The sequence below is a fragment of the Nycticebus coucang genome, chromosome 19 (assembly GCF_027406575.1).
Source record: "Nycticebus coucang isolate mNycCou1 chromosome 19, mNycCou1.pri, whole genome shotgun sequence".
Taxonomy (NCBI): Eukaryota; Metazoa; Chordata; class Mammalia; order Primates; family Lorisidae; genus Nycticebus; species Nycticebus coucang.
Window position 1 is genome coordinate 16,872,556 of NC_069798.1, and position 19,586 is coordinate 16,892,141.

General features: G+C 37.9%; 1 protein-coding gene across 4 annotated transcripts in view; it reads right to left on the minus strand.

The window, feature by feature from the left end:
* ZNF521 (zinc finger protein 521) overlaps positions 1–19,586 on the minus strand; it is a 307,015-nt gene that overhangs the window by 23,148 nt on the left and 264,281 nt on the right. For all 4 annotated transcript variants that reach the window (XM_053571797.1, XM_053571798.1, XM_053571796.1 and 1 more), the window contains 2 exons: positions 5,296–5,427; positions 2,725–2,840 (listed from right to left, as the gene is read on the minus strand). In XM_053571797.1, the coding sequence (XP_053427772.1) occupies positions 2,725–2,840; positions 5,296–5,427 (248 nt within the window). The remainder of the gene's footprint in view (positions 1–2,724; positions 2,841–5,295; positions 5,428–19,586) is intronic.

Genomic DNA, 19,586 nt, shown 5'->3' on the forward strand with positions numbered 1-19,586 from the left:
CTTGAATATGGGTTGTGGGATTGAAAAAATAAGGCTCACAGTTTTAGATCATGGAACAAGCTTTGTTTTGGTCTAAATCACAAGTTGCATGAATAAGTCAGACATGTTTCCAGTGATGTTTGACTTCTTAATGCCACAAAAACTCAAAAAGAGTTTAGTGTTCTGTACTAAAATCTCCATACTAGTGGTTCTAAAAGTGTGGCCCAGGGATCTCTGGGGTCTCCTAGACTCTTTCAAGAGGACTGTAAAGTCAAAACTATTTTCATAATAATCTTAGACATTATTTGTCCTTTACACTCAGTAGCTCAAGAGTAAATAGTGCATTTTTCTAGCTTCCCCAGATCCCTAGCATGCATCATAAAAGAAACCCAGTCCTGAAAGCTGTGTTCAGTTGCTTAATTTTGTCTGCTCTACAATGGGGCAGAGGCCACCACTGCCAGTGTTGGGTTCTTTTAATGAAAGACTTTGAAGGCACCACAGGTTGGTTAGAATCTACTAATACGGTACAAATGTGAAAGCTTGTTGCAAACACTTTTTTCCCTCAAAATATTAGCTAGGCATCCATCTTTACAGAATCTCTATAACTTTGATTTTAAACTTTTACTTAATTCTGCTTCACTGTTTACACACTAACTAACAATATCACTAGGTGTACTGACCATATCCTTTGTGGAATTTTAAGACCACAATGACTTAATCTTTGGTCAATCTTTTGCAATTACTATTGCAGTAATTTAGATTATAATAAGATACATTAAGTTTAAACAATAGTCTGACCTGGCCTATCTTCTATATTAAATTCATGAACAGATGTCACAGAACAGAATTTTATCTTATCTTAGAGATGGAGTCTCACTATGTTGCCCTTTGGTAGAGTGCCATGGTGTTACAGCTCACAGCAACCTCAAACTCTTGGGCTTAAGCGATTCTCTTGCCTCAGCCTCCCAAGTAGCTGGGACTATAGGCACCTGCCACAATGCCTGGCTATTTTCTTGTTGCAGTTGTCATTGTCATTTAGCTGGCTCAGGCCAGGCTCGAACCCACCAGACTCCGGTACATGTGGCTGGCGCAGTAATCACTGTGCTACGGGCACAAGCCAGAACAGAATTTTTAGAAGTGATAAAATAGCAACTTTAGGCGGGATGCCTGTAGCTCAAGTGGCTAAGGTACCAGCCACATATACTAGAGCTGGTGAGTTCGAATCCAGCCTGGGTCTGCCAAACAATGACAACTACAACCAAAAAATAGATGGGCATTGTGGCAGACACCTGTAGTCCCGGCTACTTGGGAGGCTGAGGCAAGATAATCGCGTAAGCCCATGAGTTGGAGGTTGCTGCTGTGAGCTGTGATGCCACGGCACTCTACCCAGGGCAACAGCTTGAGGCTCTGTTTCAAAAAAAAAAAAAAGCAACTTTAATTTTGGTTTACTGATACATTATGACAATTAACTGGACTTATTCATTCTTTCATATATTTTGTATTTCATATCCTTAACTTGCTATTTGTTCACCTACACAATGATAACTGAAGTGATAAACTATATATTCCTTATTTTGACACCTAATTTGCATACATCTAGATTCACTAGGCACAAAGCTGCCTCCTAGCCCATTGTGGCAGGGAAGACTGGAGAGTAGGTGGGCTCTGAGCCCCTCACTCTTGCCTCTATGAGATCACCAGGTCACCTCTTCCTTTATTTATTTCAGGGGCTAATTCAAAAATTAATGTACCCTCCATTTTAGACTAGATAACTTTATTTTCAATAGTAATGCTTGTAATAAAAACGATAATTTTGAGTTCAACTGTATTCCCCTCCGTGGAAACCAACAAGAGCTAACCAAAAGCATGTTCCTCTTAGATCATTTCATCAGAAAAATGAGGATAAAACATTATGCTCATTTTCCAGGTGAAGTATTAGAAAAAAAATTATTTTTCTTTTAGAAGAAGTGACATGTCTGGAATAGAATAAGGTCTCTGACTTACATTTTTAACTACTAGTCGATGGCTAAGAATAATCAAAAAACCCAACATTTATGTTTTAGAGTTAATACCTTAAATCCATACCCTTATTTCATTTTCACCTTATGACATCCTGTACGTGTGAAGTTTGTTTATTTTTTCTTCATATCTGAGGCTCAGAAAGGTTATGGACTAAGGTCTATCACACACTGAGCAAGGGGAACACTCAAGGCTAAAGCCAACATTTTTGTTTGCCAAAATTTTCAGCTATAAGGCTGTTGTTAAGCAATAATTATTCTATTCTATTAAATGTAAGAAATACATACTAGACAAAAGTATAGCTTCTTTTTTCTCTTTCCTTCTCCTTTCCAATTTTAAGCCCCTCAGGACAACAATAACCTGGACATCCATCCAGCTTGGAGCCCAGTGGGAACAGAACATGAATAAAACAGGATTTGGGAGAATGAGTCATGACAAGTGAGGTGAATGATCCCACAGTCCAATAAACCTGACCCCTAAGTCTATCACACTGGGTCAGAAGGTCCAATTATAGGTCTGTTCTAGTTCTTTTTATGATTGACAGCAGCCAGAGGCAAAATTACTTTGGTGTCTATTAATCCAGTCTCTAATTTTCCCTTTGCCCCAATCCACACAAAGCATCATGGTGGCCCAGGGTGAGTGATACTGTGAATCCAGATTTAAAATGCCCTTGTTTCCTATAAGAATAGCAACAAAGTTCAATCCCAGTCCTCATGAGACCATTACCTGCAGCTCTGTTTGGAAGAAAAACTTCTGTGGACATTGTGTACAGTCATAGATCTTGTCTTCTTGTCCATGGGCAGAGAAAATATGCTGCTGCAACTTGTTTGCTTGAACAAATACTGAAATGATAAAAGAACGGTGAGCTTGGGTTATTTTGTTTCTGAAATGCCCTGAGTGGATGAGTCCCTGTGAACAGACAGAGCAGGCTGAACGGCACGCCTCCTGGGTGTAACTCACTGCCTGAGACCTGGGGAGAGCTGAGTCACATTTGCTCATGGTTGGGTCTCTGGCTTTTGTTAAGATGCACTCTACCAAGCACCTAATTCAACCCAAACAGCTCCAAAGTAAAGGTTTATGGAGGCCCTGCTCCCTATAAATCCTTTAAAAATAAAGCTGAAAATTGTCAAATGCACAGCTCTGTCTCAACAGAAATGACTGCTATTTCTCAGCAACCCACAGGTTAAGAAATCATAGATGCCAAAACCCTGTTTATTGTGTTTGCCTAAAGTTATAGCTAGCAAACAGTTCTCTATTTAAATGTGTTAATGCTAAAAATCATATCCCACAGCTACTCTGGGGCACTGTCTATAAATGTGAAACAGAACGGCAGGTAAATTCTCTTTGGATACTTTAAGATCAACTCAGCCTACACAGTGAATGCAAGGGTTTCAATAATATAAACATGTTCAATTTTAATGACTACAAAACAAGGCCCTAAGACTGTGTAACAGTTTACCTAGGAGACATACTATTAATAATTAAATTGTATATGCCAGAGGCAGTGTTTGGGTTGGCAGAACTGACTTCTGATGGATGCTGGGTGCACTGTGACCTAAAAAAGTTTGCATCTACAATATTAATCTGTATAGGCAGGGAAAGGATTTATTAAAGATGTTGGCATTTGACTTTGACTCCGCTCTAATCATTAAAATTATTCTAATTGCCAACCAACCTAAAATATTAGAATATTGTTCTTATGAGTCATACATTTTAATCACATTTCTCATTACCTTAAAAAACTGCTCAGATTTCCTTTCCCACCTAACATGCTTTATATTGGAAGGGTTTTTTTTCTTAAATTTTTATTTCTGAATTACTTCAAGATACACTAAAATAATTCAGGTCTGTCTACACAGAAAATGCAGACTGTTTATGATTAATGCATTTTTTTGTCTCTTTACTCACGTCAATAAGAAGAAATGAAGTTTTATACAGATTTGCAACTAATCTCCATAGAACTTAATATATTTTATGAGGCTTCTGGCTACAACATGAAAGTACTATTTTATTAGGGGTCTTAACCGTGAAGGGACCTATGACCTAGACCTCCTTTATGAAGACTTATTATGAGCTTTTATAAAGAACTCAGACTCTTGGCATCTTAAGATATATACCACTGATGGCAAAAACATAACAATGTATTTTAAAATATATAAATCTGGAAGCATAAAAAGAGTTCTAAAAGAAGAATGGGGAGAGGGTGATGGAATGATTGAATGAATAATTCCAAAGAGGCAAATGTTAAAGGCAAAGCCGTCAACATACTCAGGTGTTGTTTGTGCTAAGTGTGCAATGAACATGGAGCCCCTCTCTGTTTATTTATTTATTTTTAATTAATTAATTTTTTTTTTTTTGCAGTTTTTGGCTGGGGCCAGGTTTGAACCTGCCACCTCCGGTATATGGGGCCAGCGCGCCCTACTCCTTGAGCCACAGGCGCCGCCCCCTCTCTGTTTATTTTATTACAGAATAGAAATCTATGGACTGAAAGCAGTGAAGGTGAATAATCAATGCTTAGAATTTCGCTCTGCAAACAAAAAAGTCAATTCTGAGAGAAGGATGTATATAATATTTCACAAATAAAGGGTAGAAATATATGTATACATTCCCCTGCCCCTTGCCAATAAATGGAAAGGAAACACAAGCCTCGAGAGGCTTGCCCACCGAGTCCAAGACCCATGCAAAATAATCACAAAGGATTTTCCCAAATTCTAAAGCTCTAACACCTCAGAAAAGTTTCTTCTAACAAGTGTAAATTTATATCAGCTTCTACTCTAAAATCCAACTTCATAGGAAATAAATGCATCATCTGTTTCCTAGTTCAAAAGATTTGGGGGAGAGCTTTAATACTATCTTTTTAGTTCTTGTGAAGAATGTTGTGAAATTCTCCACGTTTAAGTAGCAGATGTGTGCTGACACCCCGGCCACACTTTCAGTGGAATGTCTTGTGATTAGAAAGCAGCGTTGTGCGGCAGCCTTCGCCTTGATAACCTTTTAACATTGAGAGGGAAAAAAGTGAGCACAACATGGATGTCGTTTTCCAAATGGAAAAGTGCAAACTTCCTAGAGAACTTGAAATGCCATTTGTTCATCCTGACAGTTAACCTTCCTGCCCGTCCGAGCCTTTAAAGTAGGCTACAATCAATAATGCTAATAAGCAGAAATCAAACATCTTCCCCCCAAATGGAACGGAAGTCCTATCTGTAAAAGGCCATAGCAGTGGGAAGTATGCTTGGGTCGGAAAGACATGATGTGGCCTTAAAACTCTCTGGAGTTTTCCTGAAATGATCTTCCTACCTGTAAAGCAGACCGGGCACTTGAAAGTGCCTCCCATCCCTTCGAAGCTGTGCTCTATCAGGTGGCACTGGAGTTTGGCAGGGGAGTCGAAGGTCTGGCTGCAGAGTTTGCATTCGTGGTTCAGTCCCTCATCTGTCAAGGCAAATACATTCGTAGAAATGGTGAAACTCATGTATCTTTAACAGACTGGTGAGTTAACCATAATCACTTGTATTAAACGATTTCCATCACCTAATATAAATAGGTAGTTATGTGATTTCTGGTTATTTCAATATTATTTATATCAATTTGAAACATTTTTGGAATTTAAAATCGGAAACTAACCAGAAGTCAGACTTTTATGTTAGGGCTAATGTGCTTTGTTAAGCTTTTACAGTATAATTGGCATATCAATAATGAAGCATCTCCTTTTTCCCAATTATCATGATTTTGTTAGGCTCCGCCTTTTCAAAGCCCTACAATAAACGACCCATAGTAGTGGATAGCTTCTTCCTCAGGGCCTCTCCTCAGGTTTCTCTAGAAGGTTCTAGAAGTTTCTATATCAAACTATAAGGTTTTCAGTGTCTTCCAATAGATAAAAATTTATTTCCAAGAATTTCTGCCAATTTTGAAATATTATTAACACTTACAGTGCCTCATAAGAACTTTTTTCTCTGCTTTGCATTCCCTGACCCCTATAGTTGTAGTTTCCTTAACTTTGTAAGACACTTTCCATTTTAGCCCCAGATCCAGACTCTCTGCCTGTGTTTCTCCAAGCCACCTTCATGAGCTGCAGGCTCACTTTTGACTAGTCTTGAATTTTTCTTGATATCTCAGGAACAAAATGGTAGAAAACTATTTTCGTGTATTAACATTGCACAAAAAGTGAAGAGTTTGAGTTACAGATAAAAACTGTTATTTGGATGCTGCTTTTCTTCCTCATAAAATGCTTATGAATTTAAGATTTTATTTTAACTCATTTCAATGTGTAATTGTAAGAAATGAAAACCAAGAGCACTCGAACTTATACCCTAGCTGTTTACTGTGTTTCAGATACTGTCATTCTAACTGCTTATAGATACGAATCCATTAAAGCTCACTAAAACCCTGTGAGCAAAACTACTATTAGTACCATTTTACAGATGAGGAAAATGAGGTCTGGAGAATTTCAATGCTTTTCTCTGAGTCACAAGGGTTCATAATTGGAACAGCCGGAACTTGATTCAGGCCAGTCTGGTGTCAGGGTCCGTGATCTTAACAGACATGCTGAGACCTATGGGCTACACCCCTTGGTCCCAAGACTACTTATTAAGAGGCAGAGCCCGCACTCTAACCTGGCTTGTTACAAAGTTATACTTTTATATTCTCTTATTTGCAATTATTAAAAATGCTACCAAGGAACACTATCAGATATCCTAGGTTCGGGGAATAAAAGACATAGTCACACTGTGGGGATAACAAGTCTATATTCCAAAGCTGTAATATATTCTTTCATTCAAAGACAACATGCATGTGTAAGCCCTCTTGCAGTTGATAGTACTGGCAATTCAAAGCCCAATTACAAAGTGAGTTATTATTAGCTAACTAAGAGTAAAATCACTCTATTTGTATTCCTAATCTTTCTTCTTACACAAGTATTAGTCTTTAGAAGCAGAGGGTAGGAATTTGTAAAAAGAGAAGCAAAGCACTAATTAAGCTACCCAGCACTGTCTACATTTCACAAGAGATAAAAACCTGCTCTGTATTTGGGTGGCACAGTAAATTCCTTGATTATAATTATGTAAGAGGGAGTTTAATTGTACATACTGACATGACAAGGGGTTATACAAAAAGCTTTAGGGATTATATAAGATCAAGGGTTTTTCATCTGTTTCTTTTTTTTTTTTTCCAATTCTAAAGCCACCAAAAAATTTCCAAATTTTAGCCATTAAGAAATGTAAGAAACACTATGTATTATAGGGAATTGAATCAGCCAGCATCAGAAATACTTGCCAAATTTCAACGTTTTCTATTTCCTCCATTCTACACACCTTTACTTTGAATAGCAGGAAGGTAACTAAGGGTTTTTATCACCTTTCAAAATTTTATCTGTTTCGCACAAGAATTAAGATATGGCCTATGTATATAAGCTGGTATACATCTATTCCAGAATTTTTAAACATGGAACAGTTGTGAAGTAACATGTATAGACTTGGTGGGCTTTGCTTAGGGTAATGACTGATGTAAGCGTAGGTCACAGGAACTTAAAGTGATGTGTGCAAGCTAACATGTTCTTTATTGTGACATTATCTTTCTTCTTTTATTAGATCATAACTGTGTACATTACTGCATTTACAGGGTACAATGTGCTGACTCTATATACAATTTAGAATGTTCACATCAAACAGGTCAACATATCCTTCACCTCACGTATTCAATTGCTGTGTTTAGACATTTAAACTCTACTGTTCTTATATTTGACATGGACGCTTGCAATATACTTGACTATGAGTATTTTGTGTGAAAAAATAAGAGAAAGAAAAGTAAATAAAGCATATGGGTATGAGTGAGAGGAAAATATACTTTCCCATGTTATTTATTTCCCACCCAAAGAGAAGAGAAGTTGGATCCCCAAATGTTAAATAATCCAAATTCAGTCAAGTAAATTCACAAACCAGTGACACACAGTCACAAAGGTATTTATGCATCATTAGTGCAGACTTATTTTTCATGGTCTACCATTTATTTGGGGAAGGCTCTAATGATACCAAGAACATCCCACATCTTCTGAACTCTTTTTACATTTTAAAAGCACACTGTAATGTTGAAAAAATGTTGCAAGTTCTATCTGCCTTTTTAAGTTACACAGAGAGATCTTTTCCAATAAACTGATCTCCTAGTTATCTAAGGGAGAAAATATTTCTCTGAATTGCTACACAGCAAGTGATAAGATAAGCAAAAGTGGATAAGTTCTAAGACAGACAAGAGCACACTCACCCATTTCTCTTGGCTTTGTCCACTTCCCTACACCCTTGCCCCAACCTCACACTTGCCTACCATCTCAAGGCCAAGTGCGTACTACCTCAAGGTCAAGGGGATAAGGAGAAAGAGAGAGAGAGGGACCCAACATGTTTTTAAACTGGGTCATGGAATTTGTTTTGTAGTGTTTTAAAAATTGAAGGGAAGGCATAGGTAATAATAGAAAATGAATAAAACTTATTTATAATAAGAATTCCAAAAGTTTATTCTTTTGCTTTACCTCCATTCTCAGACATTCCAGATTGACCTCTGTGTGGCTAATAATGGTGTCTTAATTTTCAAAGAATTTCTGGAAACTTTTAGTACTAGGAGAATCTGATTGAGTTAAGCCCCATTTCTTTTCAAATCTGAGCTCTCCTTAGCTGGTATAAGGTACAACAGTAAATGGTAATTTATTTTAATTTAAAGCCAGTGTTATTGATGTGACACTTTCAATAGCCTCAGTTTCAGGTGAACCTAAGTCTTATGTTCAGGATTTTGCCCATGAAGCCACAACCTGCACCTTGCTCCCTCCCCTCCTTCTTCCTAAAAGGTGCCAAAAGCTTAAGAAATTCAATCAAAATAACCATTTCTGCTCTCTGGAAAGGTAGCAGCTGACAGTAATTGGATAATACAGCCTGACTCATTTATTAGAAAGAGATTCAGAGTCAATTGATTTAATAACCATTGCAGTATTCCATTAAGGATATAATAGGCTAGTACAGCCCTATTTTTTAATTAAAAATTATAGATAGGATCTTCAGATGAAACTTCTAGATTTTCCTCCTTTTTGCTTATGTATATTCTCCAGATTTTCTACCATGAGTGCAATCTGCCTTTGTAGGTTATTTTGAAATTAAAAGAGAGAGAGAGAAAGAAACTTATCCTTTCTATGCCCTATTAATAAAGATTGATTACAACACTGAAATTTTGATAGCCAAAAAGTTAGAAAAAACACAATATTACAGGAAAAAACTCCAATTTTGCACATTAGACTTAAAAACATTCTAGGCCACTATGGGTGAAAACAGAAATTAGCACAAGGAAAGGAAGAAAGAAACATCAGAGTACAAATCATTCCCATGTATGAGAAGATAGAGTTTTCGGTACAAGCCTGTACCCCTTTCCAGAATGCCCCTCTGCTGGATGCTGAGGGTGTGCCCAGGCCAGCAATGCAGTCCACAGTCAGAGTGGAACGCTCCACACCAAGAACAGGCTGGAGGGCCAGGGGTGGGGGGGTGCCTCACACCCGTAATCCTAACACTCTGGGAGGCCGAGGCAGATACAGTGCTTGAGCTCAGGAGTTCGAGACCAGCCTGAGCCAGAGCACGACCTAGTTTTCACTAAAAAATAGAAAAACCAGCCAGGTATTGTGGCAGGTGCCTGTAATCCCAGCTACTTGGGAGACTGAGGCAAGGGGATCTCTGGAGCCCAAGAGTTTGCTGTGAGCTATGATGACATAGTACTCTACCCAGGGGTGCCAGAGTGAAACCCTATCTCAAAAATAAACACACACACAGAGAACAGAACACGCTGGAGGCCAGCATCTCCCTGCCCTGGTTACCCACTGCAAGCCATGACCTAAGGTGGTTTGAGCTTAATTGAGAAATAATTTCACATGTTTAGAAAATTTAGCTAAAATAATTATTTCCATTTGTTAATCTTCATTTAAGTGTGAACATAAATGTAAACAGGAATCAAGTCTACAGAAAAGAGACTGATGCTAATGTAAATATTTACTCCAATATTAAATGTTTCAAAGGAGACAGTCTGCATACATAATTGGAGAACAACCTCACTGCTTTAGCAGGAAACGTGATAATCATTTACAAAATTTTGTGCTCTAAGAATATACAATCTGCTCGTCTAAAGCCAGTTCAGAGGTGAATGATACTTCTACCCCTCCAATTTGTGAAACCTGGATTTCACATAACTACTAATTAGCCAGTTTTTAATGGAAGAAATATTAGTTACCCTTTGGATACTCAAGAACAATTTTGAGTTATGAGCTCCAGTGTGGCAATTGTTAGTTCAACACAAGACACTGACATTTCAATATAAACTTTAACTAAGAGAAACCCTTTAAGCAGCCTCCAGACTGTGTGTCCCATGTTTATACTCCTTTTCCTTCAATAAAAACAAAAATCTAGAGCAGCTACAAGCAAATGTTCAGTGGTTGACTTACATGCAGCTGTTATCCCCGGAATCACTGGGGGCCTCCTTATATCGTCTGATCAACACTACAGCCATTACTGAGGACCAATTTGTAACAGTTTATAAGTAGAGCTCCTTCTCCCACTTACCCTGGAGACTGGCCAGAAGGGTCCTCCAGCCTCTTCCACCGCATAAATCTATAGGCTAAAGTCCACGGATATAAACCCTCCTGGTACATCACCGTGTGGCAGGAGCCATACTTAAAAGCGCTGATCTGAGTGGGAGTAAACTCTGCCCTCAGAATCCAAAACAGAGGAATCAAATGCCCTGCAGTTGTAATTTTTCCAGTTAGAGTGTGTGTACCATTACATCTGTGTATATATATTTTTAAATCCAAGAAAATGATGCCCTAAACCAATTCCCAACCCCCCATCCACTACTTTGCTTCTCCTCTTTCCTGGGTTAATTTCTAAGCACACATTTATAAGCTAAGGGTCTGAGGAGTAACAAAGAAAAGCCATAGATGACAAAACTCACCCCTCGGCTACATTGGCTCACCCTAGAAACCGGGAGCAGAAAAATAGGCAGACCCTACTGTAATTTGCCACGCACACAGACATCACATTCTTTCTAGGTCCACAGCACTGGGCCATGATAATTTGTTGTATTGTATACTGTACATATTTCACAACTGGAACATAAACACTCTGAGGTGCTAACTCAGCAGTGGAGAATATCACTTAGGTTCCAAAGTCTGCCAGCAGATTAGTCATTAAGCCCCCAAAGTAAGGCAGAATTTGAGGGTCCCGAATGTGGTGTGAACCTTTTTTGTTTTTTTTTCTACCAGTTTTAAAAGTTCTGTCTTTATTTTCTTGAACAATTGAACATGAATATTGCTTGAAGAAGGACCCTAGCACCTTCTTGGGAGTGTTCTCACTGGTCATGTGGGGAAGTCCGCCACTGTCAGGAATTCTATGTCACGTGAGATAACACGAGATGCAAGCTTAAGACTCTTGCACCAGGAATATGAGGAAAAGAATGCAGGTGCCTACATTTGCTTCTCCACACCCAAAATGCCTCATCTCAAGAAAAGCCAAATGATACTCATCTTGGGTGCCTCAGCTAGACTTACGACGAGGTACCAGCCTATGTTTAACTCAGTTACTGCCTGTTTCTGACCGATAGTCTAAAGCTGCAGTGCTTTTGGACTTTCTAAGCAAAGCCACTGATCTTGACACTGTTGTTTCCTGTCTTGGTACCCAGCAGATTTTAAAGAGCCTAGGGGCTGCCTGGAGCCCCATAAACATCAGCAGCTTGGAAACTAGCAGGAGTTCCAGGTGGGTGGGGATAGGAGAGGCAGGCAGTGGGATTTTAGATGCTCTGAGATGCAATATCGTCCAATTCCTTGGCTATTATTATAGGTTGTTGAAGTACTTGTTAGGATATTCTCATGTAGGAGAAAACATGGGGCTGTTGTTCAAACAATAAATAATAAAACAACCTATAAAAGAGGTGGTTTCTCTCCAACTGTGGGGACTCAGCAGTGACATTTTGGCACAAAAGGGGGACAGGGATAAGTACACAGACTAAGCTACTTTTCAAAGCTGACCAGTACGTTGGTACTGCTAAATCTTTCTTTCCTTTCCCAGCTTCCAAATTTAAACATGGACCCCATAGCTAAGTCTCAGAGAAAATATTGCCAGAAAAGAGCTTTAAAGGTAAAAATTTTGTCCTCAAATGTTTTTATTAACCACAAACAAACATGTATCAGTGCTTGGAAAGGCACTGATGAAATCTCCTCTCCATCCCAAGAACAAACATCAATAACCCAGAAAAGAAGAAAGTAGTGCATATTTCTTAGTAAATAGTCCATTGGCCCTGATAAAGGGAGGGGTGGGAAGGGTGGGAGTGAGGATTAAGACCAACTAAGTCTGAAGTCCATCCTCCAGGTCTAATCACAAATTAGAGCTCCTTTAAAAAAGTAGCTTGTTGTAGAAGGCTTTGGCTTTCGTATATGCCGCTGTGATTCTCTGACAAGGGTCCTGGTCACGTAGCAATTTCACCCCTTGTTTATACTCGCTTGAATACAAAACTTTTGTCTTTGGGAAAGTTTCTACCACCTCATCTTTAGTGCTGTTCTGATTGGTCCTAATAGAAAGTTTATGACCACACAAAGTCATCACTTCCATTTCCCATAACTGATCTTGTACAATGGGATTGCAAATAGAATGTTTCAATTCTGCAATGTGTTTCAGCTTTTTCCTTGACATTAAGAATGGTGGGACATCTTAATACCCAGGGAGTGTGGAGAACTAAGTTGGGGGTCATTCACCAATTCTTGCTATGGTGCACATTTCGGGACCACAAAAGTATGTGTTAAGTTCTTTGATGCACGCCACGAACCTAGAATAGCACATGGCTCATAGCTGGCACTCAATAAATATATACTAAGTTTACGTAAAATATATACTTTGCTAATCCTACATCTAATTTCATCAGAAAAAAATACCAAGACAGACAATAAAACGATATTTGTTGTTGGTCAGTTGGGTTTTAAAAGTTTGCTCCATTGTCTTGTGTCTTAAACCCTGTGAATATAACATAGTGAACTAGCCAAGTGCACCTTCAGAGCTTAGTTTCATTATTCCCTGAAATAAGATTAAAATGCCCCAGCAAATAACACATTGCCAAAGTAGCTGCCTAATTTGCCAATTTATCTCTGGCCAGTAACGGATGAGTCAAAACTCATCCCTTATTTCAAAAACAAAAATGTTGCTAAGCATTTTATATCTGAAATATAAAAAAAGTACCATATGAAAGAAGGGGCAATTGCCTTTTATTTGTCTCAACTCGTGTAGAAGGCTCTGCATCCTCTATCTGTGACCCATAAACAATTTTTCTCAATAGTTTCTATTCTCATGTTACAAAGTTCCATTATTTTAGTGAATTGGCTAAATTGGATATATGCATTTATTTATACTCTTTGCTTAACATGTTTCTGGTTTGATATCAAATATCTACGATTTATGCCCTCTCATCTGGGTCTCCTGACACTGGGGCAAGTACAGATATATTTACTTTTGAGTACTGCACACAAAAAAATCACAAATTGGTGAAATCAAAAGAGGATAGTTCATGTAGCATAAACTAAACGTAACCTGCTTGAAAGTTAAATCTATGGGGAAAACATCTTTGAGAAGTGAGCCAGTGCAATAGTCAATATTAATTCCACACAGTGGTGGGCCAGCAGCACAGCCATGCACTGGACACAGCACTCATCAGGCATGTTTTCCTGTTGCTGTGCTGAGCTTAAGGCCAAGGTCAGGGCCTTTCCTTTCCGTTTTTTTTTTTTTCTTTTTTTTTTTTTTAACTTCTCCTTGGCATAAACCCATTAGTTATCTGAAGGAGAAAGTCTCCAAACACTGAAAAGCTGTTTATCCTTGCTAGAAAGCATGGCCTGCTACTGCTGATGATTTAAAAAAAAAAGAAAGAAAAAAATACAAATCAAACAAAAGAAATGGAGTGAGGTTCCACAGCTTCTGTAAATGTGATGGGTCTCGACAACCACGGGGTTCTGAGTGCCCACAGGTTTAAGACAAGAAGCTAGTTGGGCATTTTCAAAGCTAATTATCTTTCTGAGAAACTATATTATTGATTACTTATTGCAAAGATGACATCTTCTCTCCTAAATTGTGGTGTTTAGAATCAAGAGTTCACCACAAAAGCACAAGTCGTATCTACAATGGCAAGTGAGGATATTAAGGGGGCCAGAACCGCTCCGATTTCCAAGGGACTTTCTCCTGCTCCTTTTCACTTTCTGGCAATACTAGGGAAGCAGCAATGTGAAAAACACAATACTGCACGGTATTTGCAAATGAGTCACATTTTTATTGTTCTAGTGGTGTGACCTTAGAAACTTGGCCTTGAAGATTAAAAAAAAAAAAAAAAAAGGTAACGGCACAATAAATGCAATAAGATTTCTAAAAACGGTTTATTGGAAATGTGCTGCAAAACTTGAATTCTTCTAATCAAACGGTGCCACCCCTTAGAGAAATTTTCCTGTGCATTATTAAAGTGATATACTGCAGTACTAGTTAGAGCTCCATAACCTTTAAATTGCCTGATTGTAATTAAGGCCACTAGTTTTATTTAGGAAGGTTCAAGGAGGCTCAATTTAAGTTGGCTTAACTAGTGTGAATTTAATGTCATGCTGCCAGAAGGCAGAGGAGCACTCTGGCCTGGCTGTTCTGTGGCACATGCAGCTATGGGGTCATGTATTCTAAATTAAACCCAGATTTAAAGAAACTACAGATATCAGTAAAGAGCTGCATGTGTGTAAACACACATCCCCATGTTTGCATATGTAACATTGTTCATTCATTCTGTCATTTAATATACTGGCGGTTTCTCAATGCTGGACTCGAATACACACATCTGATTATTTAGAGTGGAGAGAAGGGGGTTATAGTTGTTCTTAAGGGCACAGTGATCACTTTCATAGCAAGATAGGGCTTAAGGCAATGTCCAGTCAGCATGAAAGATTGAAAATGAAATGTGCATATACCAAAGTTGTAAAGGCCCAAATGTTATTATAAAGAAATTCTAACAAAGAACATTTCTAGTTAGGGAGATGAGGCAAAAGAAAGGCTGTGGACATGTCAGTGAAGGGAAGGCTGAGGACAATATATAAACTTCACTGTAAGGACAAGGAAATCAAGAGCCGGAACAAAAGAAGAGAGAAAATGAAGGTTCTCAAAGCACAGATTCAAAGGAGCAAAGGGTGGCAGCAGAGAGAAAGCACTTAAAGACTTGACCCATGTTCAAAATTTGACTGGATGTGAGCTCAAAAACATTCATCTCTGGATAGAATGCTGGCAATTTTCTGTAGCTCCAACAGCAATAATGATAAATGGATTTCTTTACAGCCAAGTGGCTCAAGCAGCCAACTACGTTACCACTATATAATTAATAACAATAAGCAATTAAAGAGAACAGCAGGTTACAACTATAAGGTGTCAAAATATATTAGGATGGAAAATACTGCAACAATAGTCTTCAAAGAAAAATATACAGAGGGCATGTGAATCAACGTATAGTATCTTCTTCCAGACTACATTTTGGATAAATCTTTTAGGCTTGAGGAAAAAGGGAGGATGACATAAAACTACTAGGAAGTGATTAACATCCTTCCAAAAACAACACTCCCAATGTTCAGAAAAATCAGAAATCTGATACAGGAAACACGATTGTGAAGGCACGGGAGAGCTGGCTGACCACTCCTTGGCATCATCCTTTTGCTAAGAAATATTCTAATAAATACCTCACAACTCTGTATTTGTTGGCTCAAGTCTTTTCAAAGATATCAGAACGTTTCACTTTTTCTGTAAAATGTAGGAGAAGCGATAAACGAGGAAAATGTAAGAAAAAAGAAAGGGTCAACCAGGGGTGGGGAGCCTGTGGCCTTCTGATTTCAAGATTGTTCTTTTTTAAGCACCAAAGGAGGCAAGCAAAGCTTCGTCTTTCTCTGCAGCACCCCTTTTAATAAAGAGATTTGTTCTGTGAAGCTCAGATTCGGTCAAGGGGCCTCCATTTAGGGATCTGGAGGGCCACACATGGCCTTGAGGTCGCAGGCTTCCCACCTCTACGAGATAAAGGTTAGAAATACCTTCAGAGACAATCTAACCATGAACTTGTTTAAAAGAAACAAGAAAATTGAGAGCAGAGGTATTAACTAATATGCCCAGGACCAAAAAGTATTATGGTCACAGCCAACATCAGAATTCAAGCTCCCTGAATTCAAGACTATACTGTCCTACTAAACCCACACATGAAAAACATATGTCCTCCCTCCTCCGTTTAATAATTTGTCAAGTAAAGAAAACTTATTGTTTTCTAATCTCTCATTTTTTATTTATAATTATTATGGGTATTTAATAGTTGTGTATCTTTATAGGGTACATGTGTTATTTTGATATAGGAATACAATGAGAATTAATTAAATCATAAATTAATTAAACTATAAATTAAAGTTATAATTAAATTTATATCAATTCTTTGTGTTAGGAACATTCCAATTCCACCCTTTCTAATTAATTTGAAGTATACCCTAATTTGTTGTTGATCACGTCACTTTGTTATGCTATCAATTATTGCTTATTCTCTCTAACTGTATTTTTGTACCCATTAACTATATCCTTTTTATCTCCCACTTCCCACTCCCCTTCCCCACCTCTGGTAACTGTCATTCTATGCTAGATCTCTCATTGAAACATTAAAAGAAATGTTCTCGATTTTACAACTGTTTTCTGTCAATGGCAATAACCCAATGAGTTGGTTAAATAGTCACTGGACACCATGTGAAGGATAGCCTTGAGTGCTCCTTTATGGAATTACAATTACTCAGAAATAAAGACTGATTTCTTAATTCTATTTTTATTTATTTATTTATCATTAAATCATAGCTGCGTAAATTTGTGCAATCAAGGGTTACAATGTGCTGGTTTCATATACAATCTGAAATATTCTCATCAAACTGTTCAACATAGCATTCATGGCATTTTCTTAGTTATTGTTATGTAGACATTTGTATTCTGCATTTAGTAGGTTTCGCCTGTGCCCATTCTAAGATGCACCGTAGGTGTGGCCCCACCCATTACCCTCCCTCCACCCAAACCTCTCCCCTCCCTTGGCCCTTTCCCCATATTCTTGAGCTATAGTTGGGTTATAGCCTTCATATGAAAGCTATAAATTAGCTTCATAGTAGGGCTGAGTACATTGGATACTTTTTCTTCCATTCTTGAGATACTTTGCTAAGAAGAATATGTTCCAGCTCCATCCATGTAAACATGAAAGAGGTAAAGTCTCCATCTTTCTTTAAGGCTGCATAATATTCCATGGTATACATGTACCACAATTTGCTAGTCCATTCATGGGTCGATGGGCCCTTGGGCTTCTTCCATGACTTAGCAATTATGAATTGGGCTGCAATAAACATTCTGGTACAGATGTCTTTGTTATATTGTGATTTTTGGTCTTCTGGATATATATCTAGTAAAGGAATTATAGGATCGAATGGCAGGTCTATTTTTAGATCTCTAGATATTCTCCAAACATCCTTCCAGAAGGAACATATTCGTGTGCATTCCCACCAGTAGAGTAGAAGTGTGCCCTTTTCTCCACCTCCACACCAACATCTCTGGTTTTGGGATTTTGTTATGTGGGCTACTCTTACTGGGGTTAGGTGATATCTCAAAGTAGTTTTGATTTGCACTTCTCTGATGATTAAGGATGATGAGCTTTTTTTCATATGTCTGTAGATCGTGCGTCTGTCTTCTTTATAGAAGTTTCTCTTCAAGTCCTTTGCCCACCTTGAGATGGGATCACTTGTTCTTTTCTTGCTAATACGTTTGAGTTCTCTGTGGATTCTGATTATTAAATCTTTATCGGAGGTATAAACTGCAAATGTTTTCTCCCATTCTGAGGGCTGTCTGCTTGCTTTACTTACTATGTTCTTGGCTGTGCAGAAGCTTTTTAGTTTGATCAGGTCCCAGTAATGTATTTTTGATACTGCTTCAATTGCCTGGGGAGTCCTCCTCATAAAATATTCACCCAGGCTGATTCCTTCAAGAGTTTTCCCTGCACTTTCTTCAAGTATTTTTATAGTTTCATGTCTTAAGTTTAAATCTTTTATTCAGTGAGAGTCTATCTTAGTTAATGGTGAAAGTGTGGGTCCAGTTTCAGTCTTTTACAGATGGCCAGCCAGTTCACCCAGCACCATTTGTTAAATAGGGAATCATTTCCCCACTGAATGTTTTTAATTGGCTTGTCAAAGATCAAATAATGGTAAGTAGCTGGATTCTATTTTGCCTATAGCTAACTATACTTCTTTAAGTACCTGGATCATTTCTTGCTTTGCTACTAAATTGTTTGGGAAGAACCTTAGAATGCATACATATAATCCAAAGTGTGTGGCTTACTAAAAAGGTAACCCAATGTTTATATATTGAAAATAGGTTAGCTCAATATGTTCCTAACCTGTTTTTCTCTCTTGGGCATCATTTTGGATACACCAGCACAAGTAGACACTATCGGCTGACGCCAAGATGTTACTGGCATACCAACGAATCTCACTCATTCTTCCTTCCTTCTGCTGTTTCCTGTCAGTCGAGAGCTACGTAAGTGGGAGAGCTGTCATCCACTGCAATGGAAAGAGAGAAGAATGGAAGGAGGGAGGGAGAGAAGAGAGAAAGAAGAAGGGAAGGGAGAAAGGGAAAAAGGAAGGAAGGAAAGAAGAGAGAAGAATACACAAAAGATTCATGTTGTAACAAAGATTTCTGTCTCATTTCTACTTAGTTTTGAAGTACCATGAAAAAGTAGATGTCTCTAAGTACTTTTGCTATGTTAAAAATCAAAGTTAAAGACAGTTACATAAGGCCCAACAAAAACCAAGGATGGGTTAATCAGTGTATCTGTTAAATGAGGACTGAGACATAATAATTATGGAGAGTTCTTTCTCAGATAATGATTCTTATATTACCTTTTGTGAAGCTATTAAATATTTCTAAGACTATAATGCCAAATATAAAGATATTTTGGGCACAATTAAATTTTAATCCCCTATCTTTATGACAATTTTTCTAAAACCTGAACCAGCTCATTCAAGATCCTTTTAAAAGACTTAAATACCGTATAGTGTGTCAATATAAAGAAGGCTGATAACAACTCTCCTAAGACAAAAGAAATCTCCTGAAATAATGTCACTAAAATATCTATCAATGGGCTTAAACGTTTTATATATTAAAAGGCTCTGCTTGGCCTTGTGTGATATGTGATGTGATCAGCACAGAATTCCAGTGGTGTCTTAAAAATTCTAACTAGAAATTGGATACTTACAACTATAAAGTTTATTTCCTTTTCATATTTAGCTTACCTGTCAGTTTCATTCTAGTATAGAAAAACATAAAAGTCTAGGAAAGAAAGTGAACTAGAGTGATGTCTTGGCCTCTGAAAAACAGTAGCAATAATTGTTTCCTTAAAGACAGAGATTATCACAAGAATTTTTTATATTTCAACAATCTGGATAAAAGTGAATTCTTTTATATAATTTTGTAGAATTGTAACAATTGGACACAATTGGAGACATATGACTGATCTGAAGCAGC